The sequence below is a fragment of the Hakea prostrata genome, chromosome 8 (assembly GCF_041222555.1).
Source record: "Hakea prostrata isolate BN-2017 chromosome 8, UWA_Hpros_2, whole genome shotgun sequence".
NCBI classification, from domain to species: Eukaryota; Viridiplantae; Streptophyta; class Magnoliopsida; order Proteales; family Proteaceae; genus Hakea; species Hakea prostrata.
The window spans coordinates 10,317,202-10,344,921 of NC_142607.1; the positions used below are offsets into that span (position 1 = coordinate 10,317,202).

The 27,720-nt window shown below is 37.6% G+C and overlaps 3 protein-coding genes and 1 non-coding gene across 6 annotated transcripts; 2 read left to right on the top strand and 2 right to left on the bottom strand.

Annotated features, from left to right (window-relative positions):
- The first annotated feature begins 494 nt into the window (after positions 1–494).
- Positions 495–9,770, top strand: LOC149006800 (RNA cyclase family protein). The gene is made up of 6 exons (XM_089166906.1): positions 495–723; positions 826–975; positions 1,717–1,898; positions 2,173–2,348; positions 2,521–2,737; positions 8,848–9,770. Exons 1-6 carry the CDS (start codon positions 519–521, stop codon positions 9,055–9,057), a joined length of 1,140 nt encoding a protein of 379 aa, XP_089023032.1. The 5' UTR covers positions 495–518; the 3' UTR covers positions 9,058–9,770.
- Positions 9,771–12,259: 2,489 nt separating this feature from the next.
- Positions 12,260–21,802, top strand: LOC149006801 (protein TWIN LOV 1-like). 3 transcript variants are annotated; one of them, XM_089164764.1, is made up of 8 exons: positions 12,260–12,744; positions 12,835–13,547; positions 14,252–14,459; positions 14,565–14,629; positions 14,995–15,074; positions 15,202–15,257; positions 15,361–15,424; positions 20,594–21,800. In XM_089164764.1, the coding sequence occupies exons 2-8, from the start codon at positions 12,977–12,979 to the stop codon at positions 20,732–20,734; spliced, it is 1,185 nt and encodes a 394-aa protein (XP_089020890.1). In that variant the 5' UTR covers positions 12,260–12,744; positions 12,835–12,976; the 3' UTR covers positions 20,735–21,800. The 3 variants fall into 3 exon arrangements, with proteins under 3 accessions (XP_089020890.1, XP_089020888.1, XP_089020889.1); XM_089164762.1 differs by lacking the exon at positions 12,260–12,744 and having other exon boundaries at positions 12,958–13,547; positions 20,594–21,802; XM_089164763.1 differs by lacking the exons at positions 12,260–12,744; positions 20,594–21,800 and adding an exon at positions 16,272–20,570 and having other exon boundaries at positions 12,958–13,547.
- A 357-nt stretch (positions 21,803–22,159) lies between these two features.
- Positions 22,160–23,380, bottom strand: LOC149006802 (transmembrane protein, putative (DUF1118)). The gene is made up of 2 exons (XM_089164766.1): positions 23,006–23,380; positions 22,160–22,911 (listed from the first exon to the last, which is right to left on the bottom strand). The coding sequence occupies exons 1-2, from the start codon at positions 23,162–23,164 to the stop codon at positions 22,468–22,470; spliced, it is 603 nt and encodes a 200-aa protein (XP_089020892.1). The 5' UTR covers positions 23,165–23,380; the 3' UTR covers positions 22,160–22,467.
- Positions 23,381–25,714: 2,334 nt separating this feature from the next.
- TRNAA-AGC (transfer RNA alanine (anticodon AGC)) lies at positions 25,715–25,787 on the bottom strand. The gene has a single exon. It is a non-coding gene; the product is annotated as a tRNA-Ala (tRNA).
- Positions 25,788–27,720: the final 1,933 nt, after the last annotated feature.

Genomic DNA, 27,720 nt, shown 5'->3' on the forward strand with positions numbered 1-27,720 from the left:
AATTCAAAAGTCCTATAACTTTATGCTTGATTTTGGAGATTGTTATTCATACTCTCTAATAAATGTATACAAATTCTTACCAACAAAAAAAAAATGTATACAAATTTCAATTCCAAACTAAACAATTTGGGAGACAATCAGACAACTAGACAACTATATCAACCTACACTCAAGAATAAAGTGAATTTTAATCAGTTGTCATACCAAACAGAAAAAAGTCAATTAAGTGGCAAGCTTGGGTTTACATGCGAATTACTTTTTAAAGGTGATATCTATAAAATTAAGAAGTGTAATGGGTAAAAAGTGGAATTACATTATTATTCCAAAGGGGTGTAAAGTGTAAATTCCCTTAAAATGGGTCCATCACAGATTGATTTTGGCGCCACTCACACCCGGGTGATCGGACGGTCAGAAAACAATTCAATCGGGCACCGCAAGGAGCATTATAAATAAAATATAAACATACGAAGTCGAGAAGTAGCAGCGGTGGTGGCGTCCGGTGGCGGCGAGGAGCAGCAATGGGGAAAACGGAATTTTTGAGGCTCAAGGGAAGCCAGCAGTTTAGGCAGCGCCTCCTGCTCTCAACCTTAGTGAGTAAAGCCGTTATAATCGAAGACATTCGACCAGATGATACATGGGCCGGTCTCCGGCCTCACGAGATCTCTTTTCTTCGACTACTTGAGAAAATCACCGACGACTGTGTCGTTGAAATCAACGAAACCGGTATACTTTTATCCTGATTTTTTGTTTCTTACCTGTAGGGTTTAGGGTTTATCTTCGTGGACCCTTTTTTTTTTTTTTTTTCATTCGTTCTTTGTGTTCCAGGAACAAAATTGAAGTACAAGCCGGGAGTTATAATGGGCGGAAGGCATATCGTGCACGACTGCGGTGTTAGTAGATCCATGGGGTATTTCCTAGAGCCTCTGGTCGTGCTAGGTTTGTTCGGAAAGAAATCACTCTCAATAAAGCTAAAAGGTTCGAGCTTTACTTTGACATCGAGTCTCTTCATTTAGTTTCAAATTCATGTTTGTTATTATCAAACTTGTTGTTGGGATTTGGTTTTCACAGTCAGAATTTACAATTTTCTAGAGTTGCCTTGCGAGTTTGTTGGAGAGTCCAGACCATAGAGCAGGAACATCCAGATTTGTATTTAACTGGTAGCTCCTTCAGTTCAGGCTTTTGTCAGAGATGTGATCCTATAATGGTGTCCGGAGTATGGGATTGTTTTAGATGATGTGTGTTAGGGGAAGAAAATTAGATTTCCAGACATTTAAGGTCATCAAAAATAGTGGTAGGTCTTTACTTAGTGAATGATAACCCAAGGTACCCTTCCCTGCGTTTTCTCAAATCTAGATCAGTTGACCTGTCCAACTCTCTCTGTTTCTAAGAGCCTGAGTTGATTCTTTTTGCTGGAAAGATGTTTTATGTTATTGTCTGACCCCCACACCAGAGATGCCTCCAATCAGCCTCTGGGGCAATCAACTATTTCTTTTGATTTTGTTGCATAACCTAGTCTTCTGAGAATTACCACACTCCCAAGCACATTCATCTAGGGCTTCAGTTTCGTTGCCCATATTCTCTAGGTTCTCTTTAATCAGAGGCCAAATTGGCATACCTTACATAAATTATTCTTATGTGCTGTATAAAAAATTCCTCTCTTCAGAGTGCTTTCCTACTCGGACCATTTTCACTGAATATTCAGTTGGTTGCTGGCAGGAATAACGAATGATCCCAAGGATCCATCAGTTGATACTTTCCGGTCTACTACCCTTCCTATGCTCAAGCGCTTTGGAGTTCCTTCAGAAGGTTTGGATCTGAAAATTGAGAGCCGTGGAAGTCCTCCTGATGGTGGTGGTGAAATCACTCTCTCAGTTCCTATGATTCAAAATAGTTTATCGGTGAGTTTTTGTGTTTCTGGGAGTTTGCTTTTTCAGTTTATTTAGTAATCGATAGTTATTTTAATCAAATAAATGTTTTTGCATTGTGTCCTAATAGTCATAGGTTTGGGTTGGGGAACAGTCTTTCCTTAAAGCGGGGGCAAGACTGTTGTACATTATGACCCTTACCGGCATGTGATGGGTGCACCCTTTTTTAGTTGTTCCATAAAAAAAATAAAAGGTTGTTTCATCAATTCTTCTTCAGTGCCATATGTGTTTTTTCCCATCACTGCAGGCAATTACTTGGGTTGATGAAGGAATGGTCAAGCGGATTAGAGGAGTAACATATTCTACAAGAGTCTCATCTCAGTTTGAAAACACAATGATCCATGCAGCTCGTGGAATCTTTAATCAACTGCTTCCTGATGTTCACATAGCCACTGACCATAAAGCTGGTCTACAAGCTGGAAAGTATGGTTCATTATTTAATGTCAACTTTTATGTTAAGCGGGTTTCTGTTCATGGAACTAATTGACAGAGAGAAACCCATCTTCACTTGTGGAGTTTGTCCCTGTGTAGATTTCCTAAAATAGTTATCGTTTTATTGTTAGTTTATCTCATCGGAAGTTTGATCCCTTGGCAGATCACCTGGCTATGGCATATCGTTGGTCGCTGAGACTACATCTGGCTGCTTCTTCTCTGCTGATACTGCAGTTTGTCATACAAGGGGGAAGGACACTGATGTTCTTGAAGATGAGGAACCTGAAGAGCTGATGCGTCCTGAGGATGTTGGTGAGCAAATTGCTTCAGCATTGCTTGGAGAGATTGAGCAAGGGGGAGTGGTGGATTCAACACACCAGGTAAGTCTGCAGTGGCACATTGTGGTGGCTTCATCTTATATCATAAGAGTTGAATCGATTTGTAGTTTATGGGTTGGGTCACATTTGACTTTAAATGGTTGGTGGCTGTTTCCAAAACAGTTCTATTTCTTGGTCAAACTTGCTTCTTATTTCTTTTCTGCATTTTTTCCCCTTTGAGGTGGGGTGATTGTTAGGCATCATAAAAGCTCTCTTCTTTTTCTTTTTTTTTTTGATGATGAAGGTTCGCCTTTTGAATGTCATGGACATGATCAACTAAGCTTTTAAGATGCTAGGTTGATACCCCAAGGAACAGGTTCATTGTTGTCCCTCTAGCTTCCCTCTTGAAGGTTGGTTGGCCCCCTTCCCCCTGTCCATCCCTTGTATATTTCATTTTCTCTTGTTTTAGTAAAGTTTATTTGTCGCCCCCAAAAAAGGAAAAAAAAGGGGAGAAAAAAAGGATGGTAGGTTGACATGTTTAGGTAGCTTGATCCTATTACATATACTTTTATCCATTTATCTCCTTTGTCCAAGACTAGTGGAAGGACCAAGCAATCCAAGATCTTAGTTAGAACTAGATGTAGGTGATTAACTGTATGGGATGGTCTTGAGTTCAAACAGGATCCTGAAAAAGGAACCGTTAGATCTTGATGGACGATCTAATGAGTTTGCCTATATAAGGATGCTAAGTCCCTCCTCGAAATCGTAATTGATCACAATAGTTCAAAGATATTGTTCCATCAAGCCAGTGAATAGGAAGGAGTCTAGAGGAGAAGATCTAGCATCAAGTTTATCATATAATCAACTTCAAATTTGTTTTTAGTGGGAGACTAAGGAAGAGATTCCGCTGCACTTCGTTTCTAATGGATCCTGAAGAAGGTATGTTCATTATCTTATACTGTTGTTATACTAATGTGTTTTTAATTGATCTATGCAATTTTGGATAGATTTATTCTTATATGTGGCATTAGAGTGTGTGTAGAATTGATTAAAGACCCATATGAATGTTGAATGATGAATTTATGGCTCCAGAATCGAACCTATGCAATTTGTGAATTTTCTCTCCTGAGTTTTCATCGAAACCGTATGGTTTTTTGCAGTAACTTTTTTTTCCTAGAAAAATTTTGAAAATTTGAGACCACCATTGCGTAGATCCAGAAAAAACGTAGAGATCGATATATTATGGGTCGCCCCTTGGACTTGAACGCCTTACCATGTGCTGCCGGAGTCGGGCAATGGTTTTCTAGAATTTTCAATGAATTTTGTAATTAATATTTATGCTGATGTGGCAGTTTGATCGGCCAATGGGTCAGGCTGACCTAACCCATGACCCTTCAAGATGACCCGAATCTTCGGGTTGACTTGTCAACGATTTGACTAAATGGTTTGCTTCGGGTGGATTGGTTTGATACTTGGACCGTTTGATGACCCAACTCGGTTGTCATCCAGCGAGTTGGCCCGCTAGTATTGCGAGTCGACTTGCTTTGACCAATTAACGGTTTAATTTTGGTTTGGTTCGACCGAATATGGTTTTTGGTTTGCTTTGGGAACATTTTTACTGCTAGTTGAACTGGTTTGGATTAAAAAAAAAAATCCAGAATACTATATATTTACTATTATTTTTTATTTCTGGCCAAACCATATGGAATTTTGAAGCGTTCTCTTGGGGTTCTATGTTTTGGACCCTTCTGGATGCGATTGAACCATTTTCAAGACCAAATTCCACCCTTATATATGTGAAATATGATATATCATGTTTTGGTTGAGTCAATAATATAAAAATTGGAATGTTGTATATTTATTATTTTTTATTTTTATTATCGGCTTAACTAAAACATGATATATCATGTTTCACATATATAGGGGTGGAATTTGGTCCTAAAATGGTTCCATCGCATCTAGAAGGGTCCAAAACATAAAACCCCAAGAGAACGCTTCAAAATTCATACCGTTTGGCCAGAAATAAAAAAATTCTAAATATATAGCATTCCCAATTTTTTTTTTTACATGAATTAAATCCAAACTAGATCAACCAGCAATAAAAATGGTCCAAAAGCAAATCATAAACCATATTCGGTCGAATTGAACCAAAATCAAATCGTTAACTGGTCAAAGTGAGTTGACTGGCAGGTCAACTCGCTAGGTGACGACCGAGTTGGGTCATCAAACGGTCCAAGTATCAAACCAGTCCACCCAAAGCAAACCATTCAGGCAGATCGTTGACTGGTGAACCCGTATGACCCGATGGGTCTCAGATTTGGGGTCATGGGTCAACTTGACCCATTGACTGGTCAAACTTTCACATCAACATAAATATTAATTAAAAAATTCCAGAAAATCGTTGCCGGACTCCGGCAGCGGATGGTGGGGCGTCCAAAGTCCATTGGTGACTTATAATATATCAATCTCTTCGCTTTTTCAAGATCTACATAGTGGTGGTCTCGGATTTTCAAAGTCTCTAGAAAAAAAAGTTATTGGCAAAAAACCATACGGTTTTGATGACAACTCTGGAGAGAAAATTCACAAATTGCATAGGTTCATTTTTGGAGCCCTAAATTCAACATTTATATGGGTTTTAATCAATTATATGCAGGCTTTGATGCCACATGTAATAATAAATATATCCAAGATCGAATAGATCGATTAAAAACACCTTAGTATAATAACAATATAAGATGATGAACATACCTTCTTTAGGATCCATTGGAGATGAAGCGCAGGGAAATCTATTCTTTAGTCTTCCACTAATAACGAATCTAAAGTTGATTCTATGATCAACTTGATGCTAGATCTCCTCATCATGACTCCTCCTTATTCACTGGTTTGAAGGAACAACCTCTTTGAACTAATGTGATCAATTAGGGTTTCGAGGAGGGACCTAGATTGAAGTGCCTTATATGATGTTTGGTTGAGCTGGAATTGCTATGTAGGTTGAATCCTCAATCAAGAGTAGGAACTTAGCTTGTGTTCACCAAGAACCTTAAGGCTGCGTTTGTTTGCAAAGGTGGGGTGGGAAAAAAATGTGGGCCCCATGTGTAGTGGAGTGAGGGAGAAGGAAAGGAAGGGTTTTGTGGAAAAGTGATAGTGGTGGGTCCCACTTTTTACTTTCCAAACTTTTTCACAAAATCCCACCAAATTTGTGGGGTTTTAAAATGACTTTGGGTGGGAAAGTTGGGCTGCCACATTACCAGACAAGTTTCCTTGATTCAAGGAAGCTTGTCTCTCACTTTCCCACCCTAAGCAACCAAACAATCTACAATTTTGGGATTTAACGGAAAAGTAAGAAATCTACACTTTTTAAAAAATTTTCCCACCCCACCTTTATTCCAGCAAACAAACGCAGCCTAAGTGAAACCACTTTGGAGATACCTTTACAACACTGACACTATTCTGAATATAGAACACTAAATAGAACTCCAATTAGCTGGAGCAATGTTGGGAGAATTTCATGAAATCAATTGTATCCTATCCCAATAATTAGGGACCTATTTATAGCTTTTACAAGAACAGTCCTCCTGAAATTTGGACTGTCCTTGGGCCTTATAAGCTTATCTGTACAAGGGCCGACTTCCTCCCAACCTTAGCCTGCTTTTATTGCATCCTACTTAATGTAAAAGACTGACTATTAATACACTTCAAAATATAAGGACTATGTGTCCCTGACTTGGTTGGGCAGGATTGCTAAATTGCCCCTGGCCAACCAAAATATGTTAGACTGAAAAATAGACTGGTATTAGCTGGGCAGGATTGCTAAATTGACCCTGGCCAACCAAAATATGTTAGACTGAAAAATAGACTGGTATTAGCCTACAGTAGAGCTGCTGGGCAGCAAGCTTAGGGGTTTCCTCTGTCCTTGGGCTTCCCACTTGGTGTAGATCTTATCATCTGTGAGTATGTGTATGCTGCGGGAAAATACGGCCTAATCAAGCATTGTGATTCTCCAAATTCTCATTCGAGTCTGTCTGTAAATTCTGTACCAGCTCTTCCAGCCAGAACCGGGTTGAAAATACTACAGCAGCACAAGGCACAACTGTGCTTGTAAATCAGCTTTTACTCTCCACAGGTGCTTGCTGGGTGTGCTATTCTAATAATTCAATCTGTTTTGTCAAACTTGGTTATTTTAAGATATGTCCATGGCATCTCTCTCTTGAAAGCTAGGCATTAGCTTGGTTTATTTGAGATGAGTAATAATTATTATTCTAATAACTCAATCTGTTTTGTCAAACTTGGTTATTTTAAGATATGTTCATGGCATCTCTCTCTTGAGAGTTAAGCATTAGCTTGGTTTATTTGAGATGAGTAATAATTATTTTGGAGCTTCTATTGCTCCCCTTGCAGATAGTCATGTGGTATATCTCACTTGCAAGTTAAGGATTAGCTTGGTTTGTTTGAGTTGTATGTTGATTAATAGGGGTTTGGAGCTATACATGATCCTGTTGGAGATGGTCAATACCCATCCTGAATTTGTCGAATTTCTTGCCATCCTAATTCCTAACACAACCTTCCAAATGCAGCATGTCATGCATTTTTGTTGTGATTACGTCGATACTTCTACTGGACTGGATCCGTGTGAAAAACTTTTGACAAGTTGATGTAAACCCTGATCTAGGGTTAAGGGTATTTTTGGGAATTTCCTAAATCTAAGGGCTGCCCAGGAATTTCCTGCTAAAGAGAGTAGTGATCCTAGGCTTTATAGGATATTTTTGTACTTTGTAAACCTTGCTGAAATTTGAACAGAAACAAAAAACTAGGCTTTTTTAGGCATTTCGGCTAGGGTAGGATAAGCACTCTTTGCTGTTTCTGCAGATTCAGAACTGAATCTCAGTGATTCAAGGGCTTGGGTAGGTCTGAAGTTTTTCAGAAGTTGGATAAGTTGCAGAATTTTTCGGGTGAAGAAGATGAAGTGCAGGATTTTTAGAAACTGAGAGAACAAGGTCTAACTAAGAGATTCACTACAGCTTTAAAGAAGGGGAGAAGAAAAGGAGGCTTAAGGCACTGGGATTTGAAATCTGCAGGGAAGGGATCCTAAGGCTGCTGAGGGGTAGCGGCCTAGCGGGCGGTGTGGGAAACCTGCGGTTGCTAGGGCGGTGGGGCGGGGGGAAGGGGCTAGGAGGGTCATGGGGCTTAGGGGGAGGCGGTCAGGAGAGTCGTGAAGGCAGGGGAGGGTGGAAGACTTGTGGGAGAGAGGAGAGGCAGGCAGGGGGTGGGAGAGGTCTTGAACTTACTTGGGGCGGCTGTGATTGAAAGTGCACTCCTGTATCTCTTGAATGAAGCTGCTTGATTGCTGGACAGCGACTGGAATGGAAATGAAGAAGATGAACAATTTTCATTGTAGGATGATGACTGGAATGGAGAAGAAGATGAACTTGAACAATTTTTACTCAACCAGGGCCCTCTCAACTAGGGACCCGGATCTTCGAACTTTATTAATCATCAAAACTGAGAATTATAATGAACTAACTTGCTATTTATGTCCTTTAAAAGACTTTGACTCAATGTGGGAATCCCTATAGACGAGGATCCCACGACGTGACCCAAACTCTTTAACTTGGACTCTTAACTAAGAAAAGACAAACCTTAATCAAAAGCAAGCTCCTAAAAGATAAGAACCCTCTTTGTTAAAGGGTCTTATCTTACCCACAACCTAACCAATTCCCACACAACTCAAATTAAGAAATTACAATGGGCTGGGACTCTTTCATAAATCATGAAATAATAACCCTTGGATAGAGGGGTTCCAACTAGACCCATCTTGAGCCCTAAAGGAGATGGAAAATGACCAAAATACCTTAGGGTATTTGGCCAGATCTGAATTGGGCCATTTGGGCCCAGTTATTTATTTATTTGCATCTTCACTTGATGGAAGAATTCGTGTGAATAATCAGTACATCCATGTCCAAATACAAACAATGAGTTAGTAATAATAATTATTAGGGGGAAAAAAAAGAAGGCCCAACAATTTTCATTTTCTCGACATGATTTCTGACCAGCAAAAACTATTTTACAAACTAACCATAGTTGAGTTCTTTGAAGTTATCCACAAGGGTTTCCATGTTTCTTCAGAGTTTTGTTGTCAACCAAGTGGCTTAGTTTCTTTTGGATTTGTTTTACAGGGCTTGCTGTTTCTCCTATGTGCATTATGCCCTCAAGATGTTTCAAAGGTACGTGTTGGGAAGCTGTCACCTTATGGCATCGAGACACTAAGACATATCAGAGATTTCCTGGGGGTAAAGTTTGTCATCACACCAGAGCCTTCTACAGGGACAGTTGTACTCAAGTGCATCGGATCAGGATTGAAAAACCTGTCAAGAAAGACTTCATGAACAACACAAGGTTAGAAGCTCATCTGTGCAAAGTTGCCCAGGAAGCAAGACTGAGTTTGAACAGCAAAGGGTACCATTGACAATATCATAAACGTAAGGTTCTGATGGCGCACGATTGGCAACTCAAGGTGTATTGTTCCATTGGATGAAAGGCTCTAGACTACTATTCCAGCGATGGGTACGCATTGACATCCTTCATCCTCTATCACGGAGTATTAATACCATTTTTGTTGAGAAAAATTACTTCCCATTTTGACGACAGAAAAGTTTTGTAGCAGTAGTTATTACCTTGAATATGTGCCCATGGATAAACTATAACCTTTCATTGCGCTTTTCTCCAAGGTCCTGGTTCTGTTTTTGCTAAAACAAAAGATATTGTACTATTATATCAGTATACAATTTTACAAATAGTTATCCTGGGATCTTGTTTCCTCTTTCCCATCTCAACCCCAGTTAAGTGCTTTGTAATGGTCTTGCTAGTTGTTCTTCATCTTTATGCGTCTACTGGAATCCAAATGATCATGGTTTTGGTATCAAAAGACGATAACATGAGTTGGATAAGCCATTCAGTTGCAGCATTTTGTGTATTGGTGATGCAAGTTGAAAAATGAAAACTCAAGCAGGTCTGTTGATAAAAAATATATTCAGTTTTGAATGAAAGAAACTATTACTCCGTGCTGTTAAGTTACTGGAAAACTGGGTAAAGAAGAAAAGAGACTCTTGGGAGGAAACCAAATCGAAATTTGGTTTATTCATGTCATTCTTTGTTGAGGAATAGAAGGCTTGAAACATCACCTACTCTTTTCCATGCTTCGCCACCCTCCTCTGTTCCTCCATTGGTTTGGTGGAAACTTAGGTTACTTTGCTCGTACGGTGGAATATGATCATTGTTTATTGTCTTGTAACTAGCAGCACTAAAGATACAGAAGATTATGTGGCAAAGTGAGTAAGATTATGATCTTTTCAATGGTTAGAGTGAGGTAGGCATTTATCAGGAATAAAAGAAGTGAGGTAAGCAAGGTAGATCCTCTTGAATGAATAAAGGCTTTAAGAATGTTAACCATCACACAATAAGCGTGGGAAAATAAGCGCCTAACCATCTTGGTACTGGCAACCTAGCTTTGATGAAAAGGTGAAAACTTTGATACTTTGTTCCCACGCCTAGATATGATCATCGTTTATTGAATTTGAAATGACGACCGTGCCCCCATCACATCATAAAATATCGGCCCATGTAACTAGCGATGTTAAGATACAGAAGATTATGTGGCAAGGTGAGTAAGATAATGAGGTTTCAAGAATGCTGACCATCACACCTAAGTGTGGGAGAGTAAGTGCCTATCCATCTTGGTGCTGGCAACCTGGCTTCCATGAAAAGGCAAAAACTTCGATTACTTCTTTCCCATATCTAGATATGATAATCACTTATTCTCTTTGAAATGACGACTTTGCCCCCATCACATTCATCAAATCACTCTCATGTAACTAGTGGCAAGATGAGTAAGATTATGATCTTTATAATGGCAAGAGTCAGGTAGGCATTTACCGGAAATAAAAGAAGTGAGTTAAGCACGGTAATCTTCATAAATGAATGAAAGGTTTAAGAATACTAACATTCACACTCTAGGAGTGGGAGAGTGAGCACCTAACCATCTTGGTACTGGGCTTCCATGAAAAGGCGGAAACTTCGATTACTTCGTTCCATGCCTAGATATGATCATCGTTTATTGTATTCGAAATGACGGCTTTGCCCCCATCACATTCATCAAATATTAGTCCCATGTAACTAGTGGCGTTAAAGATATAGAAGATTACGTGGCAAGGTGAGTAAGATTATGATCGTTTTTTTGGGAAAGAGTCAGATTGGCATTTACCAAAAATAAAAGAAGTGAGATAAGAAAGGTGCGTAATTAATCCTCATAAATGAATGACAACCTAGATTCCATGAAAATGCGGAAAGTTCTATTACTTCGTTCGCACGCATAGGTATGAGCGTTCACTCTCTTGAAATGACCATCTTGCCCCCTATGAGAAGGGATGTAAAAGTCTAATCATGACTATCTTTGCCTAGCATTTTTTAATTAATAATGACCTAGACAGGAATTATGATCCTATTTATAGCACCCATTGAGACTTCACAAGTTCTAAATGTAGATGTAGCATGGAAGGAAAAGGAGAACGAAGGTGTGACTGAAATTATCATAAGAGATAGTGAAGGTAATCTCAAGTGAGTTCCTTTGATATTTCATTTGGTATTGAAGGGGGAAAGATTAGCTATGAGAGAAGGCCTTCTCTATGCCTTCAGTGAGTGCTTTGACTTGGTGGTTGTTGAATCCAACAATCAGTAGTCAGTTAAGGCTTTACAAGGGACCTTTTATGCATGGGCAATAGAGATCAGTCTAATTGTTCAGGTTTTTCTAGTGTTGGCTTTCAAATTTGAGTATTGTAAGATCTCATATGTTTCTTGGAATGTTTACTTACTAGCAGATTTCCTAGCGAGGAAGGCACTTTCAGATTCAAAGTTTGAAAGATTGGTCATGTTTTCTTATGGTTATTATAGTTTTGCTTGGCCACATTTCATCTTCATATTCATGAATATAGTACTCAAAAAGAGTTTTCTAAATAAATAACCTTTTTTCTTAAGTTATAATTTTGTTGATACAAATAAGATGATCGCCCACATAAAGGAGGTGTTAGTGACTGATGTAGAGATTGTGAACCTTTAATGGAACTTCGAAATGAGTCCAGATCATCTCCCCGTTGGGGGAGCACTTTGTTCTCCCTGACGGCTTTTCAACCATAGAATATAGCGGGCCCACAGGTAAAAAAATATAAAATATTTTGAAAAAAAAAACTCATCACCTTTACCTGTGGGCCTTACTGACAGGCAGATGATCTAGACTCCTTTGAAGACACTTTGACTTAGACTCTTTTGAAATTTTTTTTTTTTTTTTTTTAGGTTGTTTTATATTTATTCTTATAATGTTGGTAATCGTCTTATGTAGTTATCCAAATAAAAAATAAATATAGAAATATATTTATTTTTTTATTTTTATAAGGTTGGTAATCATCTTATCTGTATTATCAAAATTAAAATATATTAAAAAAAAAAAAAAAACAAACTCCAGCAGCTTCAAAAATTTGCTAATTATGAATGAGAACCACAAGATAAGATCAAGATTCAATTGTTCGTCATTATCAATCATCTGAAGCATGTAAAGATTGTCACAATCAGATTCTTCATTTTCTTTTTGCAGATTTTTCAATTCTTTTTTATCACCGTCAGTTTTACTTTCTCTGCTTCCTGCATAACCACTTGTCTTTGTCGAGCGAACGGCAATTAGCAAAACCAAACCCTCTCATATTGGTTCTTCTCTTGAGACTTAAAACACAGATTCAGTCGAACTAAATAGCTCAAAAAGTAAGAAAAAGGGGGAAAGATTTACGTTTTCCCTCAGAAAAATTTAACCTCCATTTTTCTTGAGCTCTGGTAGTGTTTGTGTCGACTCGACTGATTATAATTTTCATTTATTCACCGATAAGGCAAAAACGATTGATGGGTACCCATTATTGGTCAAGGTTCAGTCACAATTTCGATTCTGGGAAGATATTTTGTGTCTCTGTAACGGATTGGTTGCTGTTCTCATTTCTTTCATCAATCAATTTCTCTCCATGTTGCACTTTCGTGTGAGAATCTCTATACTTCTCGCATTTGATTAATTTCATTTGCTTCTATGTTCTCTTATTCAATATTTCTATGTTTATCTTCAATTTCAGAATTGGATTTTGCTAGTTCGAACTGCGGGGCAGAGGAGAAGCTGACGCCCCTTACGTGGGCACATGGGATTTGAATTCTGCCGTACAACGAGCACATCTGTAGAAGAACAAGACGAAGAAGAAGATCAATCACAACAGCGAAATGGAAGCTCAGTTGGCTGTGATCGAAGAGTCCATTAATGCTCGTTACTCATCTTGGGTTCGAGAAGCTCTTGCTGACATATCTGATAGTTTTATTATCACTGATCCTAGTATTTCAGGTCATCCAATTGTCTTTGCCAGCCGAGAGTTCTCAAAAATGTCTGGTTACTCTATAGATGAAGTGATTGGGAGGAATGCAAGGATGTTTCAGGGACCTGAAACCAGTCGAAAATCGGTAATGGAGATTAGAGAGGCCATTCGGGAAGAGAAGACTATTCAGTTGAGCTTATTGAACTATCGGAAAGATGGGAATCCCTTCTGGATGTTGTTTCATTTGAGTCCTGTTTACAGTGTGGAGGATGGTAGGGTCATTCACTTTGTTGCTGTTCAGTTGCCTATAGGAAGAAAATCAATGGATATTGCAGATGGTTTTTCCAGGGATTCTTGTAATGTTAGTGAAGCTGGTTCTAGATTGCCAGAGATTGCATTTGGGTCTTGCAGAAAGGAGGTTTGCATGGATTCAGTGACGTCGGTTCCTCTTTGGACTGGGTTCCAGAATATGGGTAACAAAGGTCTGTGCTTTGCTATTTGCACTAACTATTAAGTATGGCCTTTGAAAGATTGAGCCTTTACTCTTCTTACTTGTGTGTTTGTTTTCACTTTTCCTTTTAGTTTTCTATGTTCAAGGTCCTTCTCGGTCAGTTTGATTGTGCTTGCTTTATGTTGTTTCTTCAGTGAAATGCTTCTCCATAAGTTATCCTACTTGATTTATCACTGAATTGGGTTAATCTTGCTGTTGCTCATTGTTATTTAGATTGGTATGTTCCGAACTCCAGAACCATTGTCCAGCAGATCATTGATTGGTCAATCATTATGAGATTTTGATAGTGCTTTGTGTGGTTGATTATATGAACTTTTGAACAGTAGCTGGAAAAAAAAATGCTATTTCTGTTGATTGATCTTGTTTGTTTCATAATTTGTTATCTTTGTTTTACTGATTTTTGTAGTATGATTTTTTGGGTTTTAAGGAGCTTTTATACTTGATTTACTTGCTTTAATTTTTCATATTTACGTACTCTATTTCTTAACAAAATTAGTGTTACTCTCATACTTTAATATTCTTTGTTAAAATCACTTAATCACTGTATGGTTTTGGTTGAATCTGTTTTTATTCCTCTTTTCTGGTGATCAGCAACTTATATGCACGAGTTGTTTGATGATCTATTTATTATCTGGAGCTGAAAATCTTGTTGGTTTCTCATGGCTGACTTTACAGGAATAGAGGTCGAAGAATCATGCGAGGCAACTGATCTGGAGAAACAGAAAGCTGCTATGTCAATTAACAACATCTTATCTGTGCTAGCACTCTATAGTGAGCTAACTGGTAAAGTGGTATGTGGGAAGAGATGCAACTTACCCGGGACAAATTCTCTTGGCTCATCCGTAACTATAGCGCTTGGTAAAATTAAACAGAGCTTTGTATTGTAAGTTGTTACAAGTTCCTTTTGTTTCTGTTGCTTATTTTATCTGCTTTCTGGTTCATATGGGTTGCTCACATTCTGCTTTTTTTTGCAATTATTGTTTTACAGAACTGACCCCCAGTTACCTGACATGCCAATTGTATATGCAAGCGATGCATTTTTGAAGTTGACAGGTGTTCAGAGCAATTAGAAAGCAATTCCTGTTCAAATTATTTTGTTAAAAAATTTGTAGATTCAAGAAAGCCCTTTACAATTATTTTACTTCCTTACTATCATGTTTCCTCGTATTGATGTCAAGCTGTTCTCCCTGCATCATATTTTTCCCATCAGTTGAATTCCAACTTAGGGTAGTTAGATAGCTAGCTGATTGGTCCATCTGGCATTTGAAATCAACCTGTTGTAATTATTCTTTTCCCTGTGTTCTCTTAAGACACAAGTCATTATTCCGCAAATCATTTCCATCGTTAACAATCATTCCATCATAAGTAAGAAACCTTTTCTTGTTCTTTTGAGCCTAATGTACTGTTTTGTTGCTTAGGGTATGCTAGACATGAAGTATTGGGAAAGAACTGTAGTTTCTTAAATGGGCCTGATACAGATGCCGAGGTTATCTCCCAGGTAATAACTTTATATTTGATATTGCTGGGGTTCATGTGGGATTTTTCTACTATGATACTTCTTTAATTGGTGGGTGGAATATCTTGAGTTTAGCTAATTTTAATTTTTTTTTTCTGTTGTTTTGCAGATAAGAGAAAACATTCAAACTGAGAAAGCCTGTACAGTATTGATCTTGAATTACAGGTGTGTACTTTAACTGCATTTCCAATTATAGGAAGCTTGATTTTACTCATTCATATTTGAACTAACAATTTTTACTGATTGAATTATTATATTTTATCCTTAGGAAGGACGGAAGTTCATTCTGGAACCATCTTCAGATTTCTCCAGTTCGAAATGCTGCTGGAAAGGTAGTTTTGAATTAGCTTTGTTTAAATTTATTCCTCGCGCTAAATTTTATGACACTCACCTTGGTCATAGCTTTCAAGGCAACTAGGCAATCCTAAGCATTGGAGGCGCTTTAGTGACAAGGCGCCCATCTAAGCCAGCACCTCAGCATCCTGGGTGTGTATTAATGATTACACGTACTATAGTGATGATGGTTACCTACAACATCAAATCAATGTTAATGCAATATGATGTTATTATGCTACTAACTGCGTAATATTAGAAACCCGACATATGCTAAAATGAGCATATGGTATATTATAAGCATCTTCATCAAAAAGCAATGCAATAAGCATAAATCAATATTAATTCATGAAGAGTCAACAAAACATGCTGTTGCCTCAAACTCAGGATATAGCCTGGATGCTGAAGCTGCACCTTTTACTTCTAAGATCATTGTATTAGGTAAAATAAAATGAAACATGGCTGGAAGCAAGGTTTAAAGTATCGGTATCGAGTATCGTATCGGTCAGGTGATTTTAAGAGACGTATCGTCCTGTATCGAGTATTGTATTGCTCTGGCTAATGTATTTTAGTGTAATTCAATCGAGAGATGTATCGAGATGTATCGTATCGGTTTGGTCAAATATGGATATGTATGATTAGTATCGTATGGTAGCGTGGGATACTTTAACCTTGGCTGGAAGTTCTTTCCCATGTTTCTTTAGAGGAATTTTGTTCTACATCTGAAAATCAAGAGTAATGTAGTAGCTGGGCTTGACCCAACTCGATAGGAGTATTTACAAATTTAGGACATTTTTATGGGATATTTCTGTAATTTTTTTAATAATGTTTAATTATGCTTGTTAGAATAAGTTGTAGGTGGAAGTGGATGAAGTTTGTGCTTGTCTCTCATGGTTTTGTATGAGGGATCTCTGGTCAGATTGGTCGATTATTCTGCTGCTTTCCTATGTTCTTTTCTCCTATCTTCCTTGTATCTCTGGTGCAATCTATTCTCCTCTTGTATTCTTCCTCTTTTGGTTCTTACAAGAATTGTTGTTGGTCCCTAATGTCCCTTTTGCTGACAACATGACTGGATTAGGAAATTTGCTAGAGTTCATTTGAGCTGTCACAGATGAGTTTGAAACTCTTAGGATAGAGTCACTGCCTGAGGGTGATACTCCCAGCAACTGCCAGTCCTGAAGCCTGTTGGTATAGTGAGTTTTGAATCAAAACTCAGACAACATACCCTGTCAACTATTTGTCTTAATTTCATTCTTGGATTGTTTATTGTGTGTCTGTTGTGTGGGTTGTGGGATAACACTCATGTACTGAAATATCTAGCAGATTGATGCAGTATAGACTTGAGTTCTATTGCCTGAACTCCTTACTGGATCCTGCTATTCTTCCTGTGCATATGCTTTGTTGTAAGAAGAAGAAACTTCTTAACTACATTCAAGGAAGGATCCTCCTAAATATTTCCCCAAAGGCCCTTGATTCAAAAACTGATTTTATTGTTCCCATCAATCTGTTTATCCTATGTTCTCAGGTGATGGATTTATGGGTTCGTGATACCTGTTTAGTAAATTTTTTATACATCCTGGTTTAATATTCTAAGATGCTATAAACTTTTTGAGCATTTTGTGTCCTTAAATTTTTGCTTATGATGGTAATATTCACTAGAGTTTGAATTGGGTACCCTATCATACACTCATGATTGTGAAAGAAAAATAAATAATAGTAGTGTGAGTGAGAAACATAACTAAATTTGAGAAGAAGAACGATGACTAAATTGGAATCACTAACGAGAAAATATTGGGTATACCTAGGCATGCTGATATCAAAGTACAAATGCGAGTGCACATATTATCTGTATTGGTATAGAATTCATTAATGTCGACTTGTCGATTCCCTCATGAGTTATTACCGGATTTATGCAAAGGATAGACATGTGTTACTGAGACCCGGTACATGAGAGGATCTTGTTGTTGCAAAGTTTGAACACATTCTACGGTTATGGTTTATAGGATTAGAAGAAGAAGAATTGGGTTTGGTAATGATCTACTCACCGTTGAAGAAGATCTTCTTGTACAGCATCTTAAATGGTTGAAGATGTTCTTGTGAGGAAAAAATTAGAAGACAAGAAATCAGGTTTTGGGTATATCAGGCTGTATGCACTGCTCAACAATGCCAAAACTCTTGGATAAGACATGTATTCTTTATTCAGATCATCTCTGAGTGATGGGGAATGTACTACATAGGTATCGACCTTCCAAAATTTCTAACTTGAATCACAAAAGGGTTCCTAATCACTCTAGACTCAATAGTGTTGATGAGCTTAGAATATTATTTTTTCTAGCTATTAGATATCCTAAGTCGGATACTCAATTTAGCTACTGATCCTGTGCCCATTACATTGTAAAAGGCCCAAGGTCTATAGAACCAACCATGGGCCAAAAAAGAAAAAGATTATTCTGATGCAGAATTGATCCCAAGTGGACAATCTTAACTGCATCAGATCCTCTTGCATTATTAGTCCTTAGCTTCATAAACTGTTCATAGAATTATCGGAAGATCAGTAGAGGAATGAACTAAACAAGTTCATGGAGGATGCAAGTACATTGTGGAAACCCAGGCTGACCAGGAACAAACTCTTACCGAGTTTCCTGCCGATGTAAGCAGAAATGATAGGCATGATAATGTAGTGCTGCGGTGCTGCCTACTCCCGTTTGTCAATTTGGTACTATATGCTTTATGGAACGCCCCATCAGAGCCAACTATTCCTTAGGACATCATGCTGCGGTTCTCAAAAAGGGATTGTGACATTGAGATTGAGTTCCAAACTTTGATGCAAGAAGGGACCTGAGGATTTTCACCTAGAAGTGCTTTTGAGATCACAGAAAATGGGGGCCTTTCATGTATGGTTCACTGGTAATGTTTGCAGTGGGATGGTGTGCTACAGTTGAGGTTCATCAACTTTTGACTAATCATCGGTTGGGAGATTATGAGCAGATGCTAAACTAGAAATTTTTTCATATTAATTTTCAGAAGGTGTTCTTCCATGAAATGGTCAAGTTCCATTAAGGCAGTAAGATAAGGATCCTTGCCATGAAGTTACATAAATTGCCCTCCATATGCAAAATCCAGGAGACAGATTAACAAATGGTATTGGGGTATGTCAATGTGCTGGATATCAAAATGATGAGTTTTCTTAGGGTAACTATGGCAATATAAGGTTGGTATTCTCTCTGATGGTGCATGGAACACCATGAAGGTGAAACAAGGAGAGGAGATGTTTCTTATGTTGCCTTATCCATTGATGGTTATACCTCAATCGCATCAATTCTCTCCTCATATTTTGAAGCAGTCAAATCTTCTGACTCTTGGAGTTGCAAATTCGTTTGTATTCCCTCAGATATGTGCCACTTCAGCTTTGAAACCATAGAAGACTTTAATGTCTAGATCACCAAGGGCATCTTGAGCTCATGACCTAACTCAATGGAGTTGAGTTCTTTTAGGATATTTTCATGGTATATAGTTTGCAACTTGAATTTATTTATATTTTTCTTCTGCTTGTTAGCAAGAGTCATAGCGATATAGAGGCCAGTTATTTTTGGATTTTATATTCAATTTCATTGTTTATTTAGGAGTTTTTCCCTTTCTGTTACATTCCATTGAAACCCATGATGGGAGGAGTTGAATGAAATTTGGGTTTTTCTTCTCCTGTTCGTTTTTCCCTATCTTCCTCATATCTCAACTATAATCTACCATCTTCTTTTTTTCCTTCCTACTACCGTTTTTGCTCTCTACCCACTTCATGTCCCTTGTAGATAGCTTGGCAAAATTTGTTAGAGCTCATTGGAGCCTTTATAGCTCAAGTTGAAACTCAAATAATAAGTCTCTCTGCCCTTGGGTTATTCCCTTACAAAATCTTGGTCCTGATGCTTATGGTGCATTAGCTTCTAAATTAAAAGTCAGACTAGCCGGTGTCTTGCTGCCAGTCCCTGTTTCAGTATTTGTTTTCTCGTTCTCCACGTTGTTTAATTGAGTGCCTCTTGTTTGGAGTTCAGAGGCTGTTGAGTAACAACCAGGTCCTGAAATTTTAAGTCAATTGATGCAGTATGGACTTAATTCTGTTGTCTGAACTCTTGTTGGTTCCCGCTATTCTCTTCTTGTTCATAGACTGTCATAGAGTAAGAAACCTCTTAATTACATTTGAGGGTTGATCCTAAATATCTCTCATTGGTCCTTATTTCAAAAGTTCCAACACTCCACCCCAGCAGCCCCACAGGTACAAATTTTGGTTTTATCATATACACTTGCTACTTAATATTTCGGAAAACCCTTTGTTTCAAGTAGTCCCATGTTAGTGGCCCCTCTTTCACAGGTTCCTTTATTTCTTAAAACTGTTCTAAATCATTACAGAAGTGCAACTTCATCTTTGTGTACTTAGTTTGGTTAGCCCAAAGCAACCTACATCAGGTTTTTAGAACCCTAGGTTGCATCAGATACATGCTTCTTCTTCTTTTTAAATATATTTTCTGTTTGGCCATTTGGTGGGGACTTGACTTAAATGAATTTTCCACTTAAGGTTTTCAAAGGAAAGGATTCATTTTCTGCTTTGATGTTTTTACGTATCCTATTTGGTCGTGTATTAGAATACATTATACTGTGCTCCTTTGTTGGCACTTTCAGCAATTCAATCTTTGGAAGATGTAATGGTTTTTCTTCTTAGGAACTCATTAGATATGATGCAGAAGACTTCTGAATTTCAAACTTACAGAATAGAAGCAACAAGCAATCAGAATTATGCACCCTGATATTCAGAATAGGAAGATGGTAAGACTCAGAAGGAAGAGTCTAAACGTGAAGATGAAAGATAGTAGAAACATTGCACCTGGATGCTGGGGAACCAGAAATAGGAGAAATTTTAAGTGGAAAAAAACAATTGCCCAAGGAAGGAGACTTTTGCCCGCGTGTTCTCAGCTCAACAGACCTGCACTCTTTGAATATCTTGATTCTATTACTCACATCGTGCCATTGTATCTTTCTTTCTTTTTTCCTTCTTTTGGGTGTCTTGGGCGTGTGGATTGCCTACATATATATGTTTTTGAAAACATTTCTGTAATCTTCTGTAAGTATGAAATTCCCATGGTGACACCTACTTACGATTTCTGTGATTTGTGGTGCAGGTAGCATTTTCTGTTTGGGTGCAGATGGAGGAAGGCTGTAAGAACGGGTGGGGCAAAGCATCACAGATGATGCAGTTTAGTGTTGTGGGTGTAGTCAAGGTTGCAGTAAGGTCAATGGGAGCTGGACCTTCCAAGCCATAGTGATGCCTCTCTGTTCTTTGGTATAGATTGCAGGATTCGTCATTTTTCTATTGTGATTGCTTCAAATTATAACCATTTGTAGTCAAATCTAGTATAGATGCACCAGAGAAGACCATCCCTGAATGACTGAGCCCCTGGTGAAAATTTAGGAAATATGCATTATGTTATGAACTCAAATAGCCCCGAGTGACTGAGCCCTTGGTGAAAATTAGGAAATATGCATTATGTTATAAACTCAAATAGTTTCTATATATATATATAGACTAGTTTTGAACTAAAGTTGTGGCATTTTACTATTTTCAAGGATAGAGGATAGCAGTATGCTGACTCTCCTTTAGAGGTAGGCCTCTTCCCTGAATGCTTGATAAAAGAGGCGTAGGATTGTGGTGGATCTTGATTTTTTAACTTCTTGCTTTCCAATTTAATTCCTAAATTCATGTTATGGCACAAAGCATTTTTTTTTTGGTCTGACGAGGGTCATAAGTTGGGATCCTCCATCTGTCAGGGTTGAGGATTGTGTTTTCCTCCACATATTAAGAGGAGAGTCTATTTCTAAATTCTGGCAAGAAAAAATCAGAGTGGATTTTTTGTGGGCTCCAGTTCTAATGTTTGGTAAAGAAGTGAGAGGAGTACAAATCTCTACCTAGCAGGCTAGAAAATTTTGATTCAAGGATCATGATGTATGTTGTGTTATCTATTTTTGATTTTCCATCTATGAAATATTGTTAATTGGTCTTTGATTGAAGAAAAGTTTTGAAGGTGAATAAAACGGTTTTTAGAAGAGTCATTGTGTTTTGTGTGAAAAATCTATTTAGCCCCTCCCAATATTAAATCCTAGCTCCATCCCTACTTTAACGCGTGATAGAAGAGGCCTTAGGATAGGGATAGATTTATGTATTTTGTTTCTTCTAGCATTCCAACTTTCTTCCTAAATTCATGCTATAGCACAAAGCATTTTTGGTTGCGGGTCTGGTGAGAATCATGAGTTGGGATTCTGTATCTATCAAGTAAAGGTCTGTGTTCCTCTCACATATCTTTAATTCTCTACCATACGTTAAGAGAAGAGCCCAAATCTGAATTTTTGTCAAAAAAAATTAGATGTGAATTCTCCAAGAGGTTCCTCTCCTAATATGTGATGGAAGAGTGTGAGAAGAACAAAAACCTCTCAGCATAGAGGATCCAAACCTATGAAATTCATTTTTTATTTTTTAAATAAATTATTTTTAGAATTGATGACTTTCTATTAGAGGGTGAAGACAATTGTATATATAAGAAGGAACATCGAACTCATGATTTCTTCATTAGGAGGTGTCAATCATTATTGAGTGAGCAAGCCTTTGATGATAACTTTTAATATAAAGCTGCTCAGTTGATAATGACCAATGTCTCTTAGTGAAGATGTCATGAGTTCCACTCTTCGAGATGGCATGCATAAACCCCAGGATAAAAAGCTTCGCTATGCCCCAAAAAAAACAAAGATTTTTCAAATAAATTGTAATGCACACTTGGCAAGAGTATCATTGGGTAAAATGAGTAAAAGCCATGACCAAGAGGGTGACGTGGCCAACCAAAACGCCACGTGGCATTTGATGATAACATCATCAGCTTCCTACAATAAACCCAAAAGCTGAGCATTCACAGTTCACCCTACTTATATTACAGCGTACCGAAATTCAAGTGCAAGTGCCGGCGCCGGCGGTGGTTGGAGAGACATCGACGGCAAATGTGATCACCTAATCTGCCTCTTGCAGTCCGTCCAACACTATAGACATAACCAAGAACCCGGCGGCGCCGATTCCAAGCACACCACTAAAGGCGGTCTGCAAAACCACTAGAGGCGTCGAATCGTCGGGAATCACAACGATTACCGCCAAAGCAGTGACAAAGAGAGGCAACGACAACGAAGCTAACGTCGACGGCGATAGGCTGGCTGCCTTCTCCACCAAACTCAACAACCCTAACTCCTCTGCTTTTGATAAAAAACCAAACTTTTCAATGGAGGAAAGTGTGAACCCTAAACCCTCAGCCTTAGATAACAATCCCGATTTCTCCACGTTACTAAGGACCTTCTTCTCTTCCAATTTCTTGAACACGTCAACTTCCACGTCTTCACTTCCTTCCACGAAGATCCCTGCTCCGTACCATTGCTTCTCCCAATTTTGATCAAATTTGTTCACCTTCATCAAGGAAAAGAGAAGAAACAGATGAAAACCTAGAAATTAAGGTGAGGGATTGTTCAAACATTCAAAAGTTGCAGAGATTAAATTGTACCTTCTTCTTGGGTGCCATGTTGACGACTGTTGAAGCTTTATTTGGGGAAGAGAAGCGAGTGAAGCTAAGTTTGACAGAAGAGAGCCCGCCGAACTCGAAGGTTCGCAAATTGGCAGCTTGGGGAGGTGCCGCCGATACCATGAGTCTTGTGACAGCCATTAGAACAAATTAGGCGGTGGAAATGAAGTGGGAATTGCAGAGATTGAAGCCTTTCTTTGAATGTCGGCACTCGGGCGATAACTAACAGTAGTGGTTCAGTGATTACCTTGGATTGCAGCAGCGTTCTGAGATTTGCCACGTGGGATTTTTCAGGGGAAGCGATTTGATTTCTGTATGATATTCTTTTAATCCAGGAAGCTCGCAAATGCAATATCCTCAGCCAATAGAAAACTTGTGAGGTCTATCCGCCTCTACCTTCCACATATTCTGCTTCAACGAAGTGGTGGGGCCCATTCGGGTACGTGGCATCAACGGGTGACAGTAATTTTGTAGGACCTACTATAAAACTTCTTAATTTTTTTTTCCTTCGAAACTGGGAAAGAAAAATTTTTTCTCACGGATTGCTCGCTTGGTCTTTGCTTCGTAATTATAAAATTAATTTGTTAATAAAAGTATAATGATACCTCTTAGTAAAATGTCATATCATACTTCTTAACAAACATGCTGCCAATTGCTTGGGATGATATATATATATATATATATATATATATATATATATATATATATATATATATATATATATATATATATATATATATATATATATATATATATATATATATATATATATATAATATTTCCATTTCTTCTATATATGTTAAATTGTTCGTTAGAAGGCAAGAAAAGAAAAGAGGAAAAAAACAACAACAATGAGGTTTGGCCTGCCTTATATCTAAATTATAGAATAAATATCACTTATTTTTATTTTTAGTTGACTATACGACACTTGGATCACTCTTAATTGGATAATATCACTTATTCCTCTTTTGATAAGGTAGTAAATTCTATTTTTATGTTAAAATATTTTTCTAAAACTTCAAATATCATTAACTATTCTTTTAATTAAAATTTAATTATTCTCAATTACTTTTATTCTTAAAATTTCAAAATACCCTTTATGTTCTTTAAACTATATCTTTCTTCACTATAAAAAATTAAAAAAATCTAGGCTGTCTTTCTTAGATTTCTAAATGTCTTTCTTTCATTTAAAAATAAAATAAAATAAAAAAGGAAACTTAAGAAAGAGTCGAATTTTTTTTAATTGTTCTAATTTTTTTAATGAAAGAAAAACGTCTAAATTATAGAATATGGGATATTTTAGAGTTTTAAGAACAAAATTAATTGAGGTAATTTAGGACTTTAATTACTAAGGTATAATATTAATGGAGGATAATTAGGGTTTCAATAAACATGATAGTTAAGGGTAATTTGAGATTTTAGAAAATAAATTTAACAGTAAAAATAAAATTTAAAAGAAGAAAGGTGGGTAATTTGGGATTTTAAGAATAAATTAATTGAATGTAATTATGATTTTAACTACTAAGGTAATTAAATGCATTTAATATTAATTAAAGATAATTAAGAGCTTTAACTACTAGGATACTTGGAGGCATAGAAAAACATACTGGCGAAATTTGATGAATTTTGCGCAATTTGGTGAGGAGAGAAACAAAAGTGGGAGCAAAATCGATTTATTGCATATATCACCGGAAAAGCGAACTGACAAAATACACATGAAAATAGCCAAATTATTCATGAAAATCGCCGGAATCTTCATCGGAATCCATGGCCACTGCTGCCTCATCCTCTTATTCTCACTCAAGTTCCTCCAAACCTCTTTCCAAATCTCACAAATCCTTTCCCTAAGATTGGACCCTACATTGCTCCTATCAAACTTCACCTAAAACTGTGTCTTCAACTATCGAACTTCACCTGAAAGTGGCTAAAATTGTGATTTGCAGACTCTGCACTTCTTGAAAATGTAGGTGAAAGACGATATCCCGATGAGATGTTGCACTTTACTTTGAAAGTAATTTGAGGTGTAAATTAAAATATGCTTCTAGTTAAGAATAGTTTGGAGTTTAAAAAAATATTTAATAGTAAGAATTGTTTGAAAAAGTTGAAGAAAGTGTTTGATAAATTTACTAGGGCCTGTTTGGTTACATGAATCCAGAGATTTCAAATCTCCGAGGAACCCGCTGGTGTAAAATCTCAGATTCATGCAATCAGAGATTTACCTTTTACACTAAAAACAGAACCGAGATTTATGGATAATGGGTGAAACCGAGATTTCAAAAAGCATATATTTGCACATTCACAAAATCACGAGATCAAATAGATTTAGGATGAATCCACAGATTTTATTCCACAACCAAACATCTAATTTTATAAATTATAACTCCATAGATTTGAAATCTATAATCTATAGATTTGAAATCTCTAGATATTTGAAGTATCCAGACCCATGCAACCAAACAGGCCCTAAGTAAATGAAAATGTAGATAACAATACTATCTAACTAAGAAAGGGTTGACGTATGTCAACCAAGAGGAGGAACAAGTGATATTTATGCTAAATTATACGTAAAAGTTAAGCCCCACAATATGTGGTCAAGATGCAGGGAGCTGGCGGCCAGAAAAGCACACCTCATTTTCAAATCCGAAAAAGTTGAAAAGCAAAAAAGCAAAAAATAAAAAGAAAAAGAAGAGTTGGAGATGCGGGGTATCGATCCCCGTACCTCTCGCATGCTAAGCGAGCGCTCTACCATCTGAGCTACATCCCCTCAGTTATGCTTCTTTTGTAGTTTTCCCGTTCTTATCACTTTTAGAATTCCAACACTGGACCTCTTCAGTTTATCACCAAAATTTCCATTGATCTCTCGGGTTACAAAATTTTCCTGGTATGATTATTTTCCTCTACTAGTATTCTCAATTCTTCTTCTATTTCAATATAACATGCCTGGTCCTCTAATTACGGTTTGCATAGCATTTCCATGATGTCTTACTTCTTCCCTCTCCCTATTTTTCCCTTCTTTCGTTGTTCACTTCATGATGAAGATTTGGTGTTTGTGCAAATGCTTGTCTCAGAGGACACTGCTTGCTTTTGGATATTAGTTTGATTGTTTTTTGTTTTCTGAGTTAATAATTTTCATTGCGTATACCTACCATAGTTTCTGAGTGTATGGAGGACTGAGGAATCGTAAGACAGGATTCTACGGTATCAGGGATGTGTTTGGGACTCAATGTAAGACGAGGGGTACTTTTAAGTGGCTATTTCATTATCGGGCTTCCTCTTACTAATCTCAGTAGCATTGATACTTTTGCACACTTTGATTGTTCTACTTGCTTCTAATTGATTGATTCAGTTTTGCTTGCTTTTGTTTTAATTCTCTTCAAGATTTTACTGTGCCATCTTGTTTTCCATGTCACATTATTATCTATAATGAACATTTGGGTTATGTGTTTGTGTGACGAATTAGGCAAAATAAATAAAGTCGATGTAGTTGAACTGGGTTCAGGACGGAAACCCTTGTGGTAGATCTTCTCTGTGTAAGGCACCAGACATTGATGTGTCATATGCCTCTGTTTAGAATCTTTCTTTCAGTTTAGAGAACATCCTAACAGACAACAATGAATCTTTTCACCTTGTTTTATTTCTTTTATTTACTCAGTCGCATATTTCAGCCGTTGGATAGATGCATGAGAATTGAGCATTCATATCCGAGGTCTGTAAGTGATGCGTCCAAAATCTGCTCAGCCCTTGAATCTCCATGTAGTGTCCTGCAAAACAAAAGCGTCAGATGTGGCCCGACCGCTGGGGTCGGGAGTCCACCTCCGAAGGCTAAGTCAGTTGATGAACTTAATCACAAACGGCTCTGCTAGAAGCACAGAGCTAATGAATGAAGAAACGGGAAAGGTGATCTAGATAGCAGGACGCTGATAGTTGAGGTCTATCAGTATGTATCTGAACCTGAGTCTCAGATAGTATTCTCCTTGATCGATTGATCCGTCCCTCACCTTGTATGGTAGTGAGGTTTATATAGAGTGTCCCTTCGAATCTCCTTCGTTGGATGCACTCGAGCCTTCTTCGGGTAGTCATTGGATCTTATCAATAAGATCCGTTGAGCGATAGACTTCTACTAGTTTGGGCTAGTAGAGGACTCCTGAGATAACCGTTAGGTTATGCGATAGTTATCCCTTTGATGATGATTATCCGCAGCCGTCAGTTTGAGTCTGCTGTGATCAGGGTGATTACCCTAATCCATAAGTAAGATTAGGGCACGCTTGCAGCAGAATAATCTTTCTTCTTCAGCAAGCCATCTTTTGGATCCGGTTCGCTCGGGAGCGATTCGGTTTTCTTCATCTCGACCGGGGTCAAGGGTTGGACCAGGTATGAACCCGGTCTGATCATAAACTCTCCATATCAGTAAGTTTTGTTCTCCCCATGTTCATACACAATTATATATGAAACCTTTTACGATTTGTTGTTTTTTGTTTTTGTTTTTTCTTTGTGTGGTTTAGTTACTTTATTAATGTGAATTAATATGTAAGATCCCATGGTCCTCCCTTGTAGGCTACAGTAAAGCCTGGAGACTTCACTCTGTCAATTAGTTTATTCATTGTAGAGTGCAGTTCTTGTTGTGGGAACTCAAAAATTACACGTCCATCAATTATACCCAATGATTGAAGTAAGATTTAGAAGATATAATTTTTTTT

Bases quoted from the DNA above. Each gene is read 5' to 3' on its own strand.
- LOC149006800 (XM_089166906.1), top strand. From the start codon at position 519: ATGGGGAAAACGGAATTTTTGAGGCTCAAGGGAAGCCAGCAGTTTAGG. The intron at 724-825 runs GTATACTTTTAT...TTTGTGTTCCAG, and splicing joins CGTTGAAATCAACGAAACCG to GAACAAAATTGAAGTACAAG. The intron at 1,899-2,172 runs GTGAGTTTTTGT...CCATCACTGCAG, and splicing joins TGATTCAAAATAGTTTATCG to GCAATTACTTGGGTTGATGA.
- LOC149006801 (XM_089164764.1), top strand. From the start codon at position 12,977: ATGGAAGCTCAGTTGGCTGTGATCGAAGAGTCCATTAATGCTCGTTAC. The intron at 13,548-14,251 runs GTCTGTGCTTTG...CTGACTTTACAG, and splicing joins CCAGAATATGGGTAACAAAG to GAATAGAGGTCGAAGAATCA. The intron at 15,425-20,593 runs GTAGTTTTGAAT...TTTGTGGTGCAG, and splicing joins TTCGAAATGCTGCTGGAAAG to GTAGCATTTTCTGTTTGGGT.
- LOC149006802 (XM_089164766.1), bottom strand. From the start codon at position 23,164: ATGGCTGTCACAAGACTCATGGTATCGGCGGCACCTCCCCAAGCTGCC. The intron at 22,912-23,005 runs GTACAATTTAAT...TCCTTGATGAAG, and splicing joins ACATGGCACCCAAGAAGAAG to GTGAACAAATTTGATCAAAA.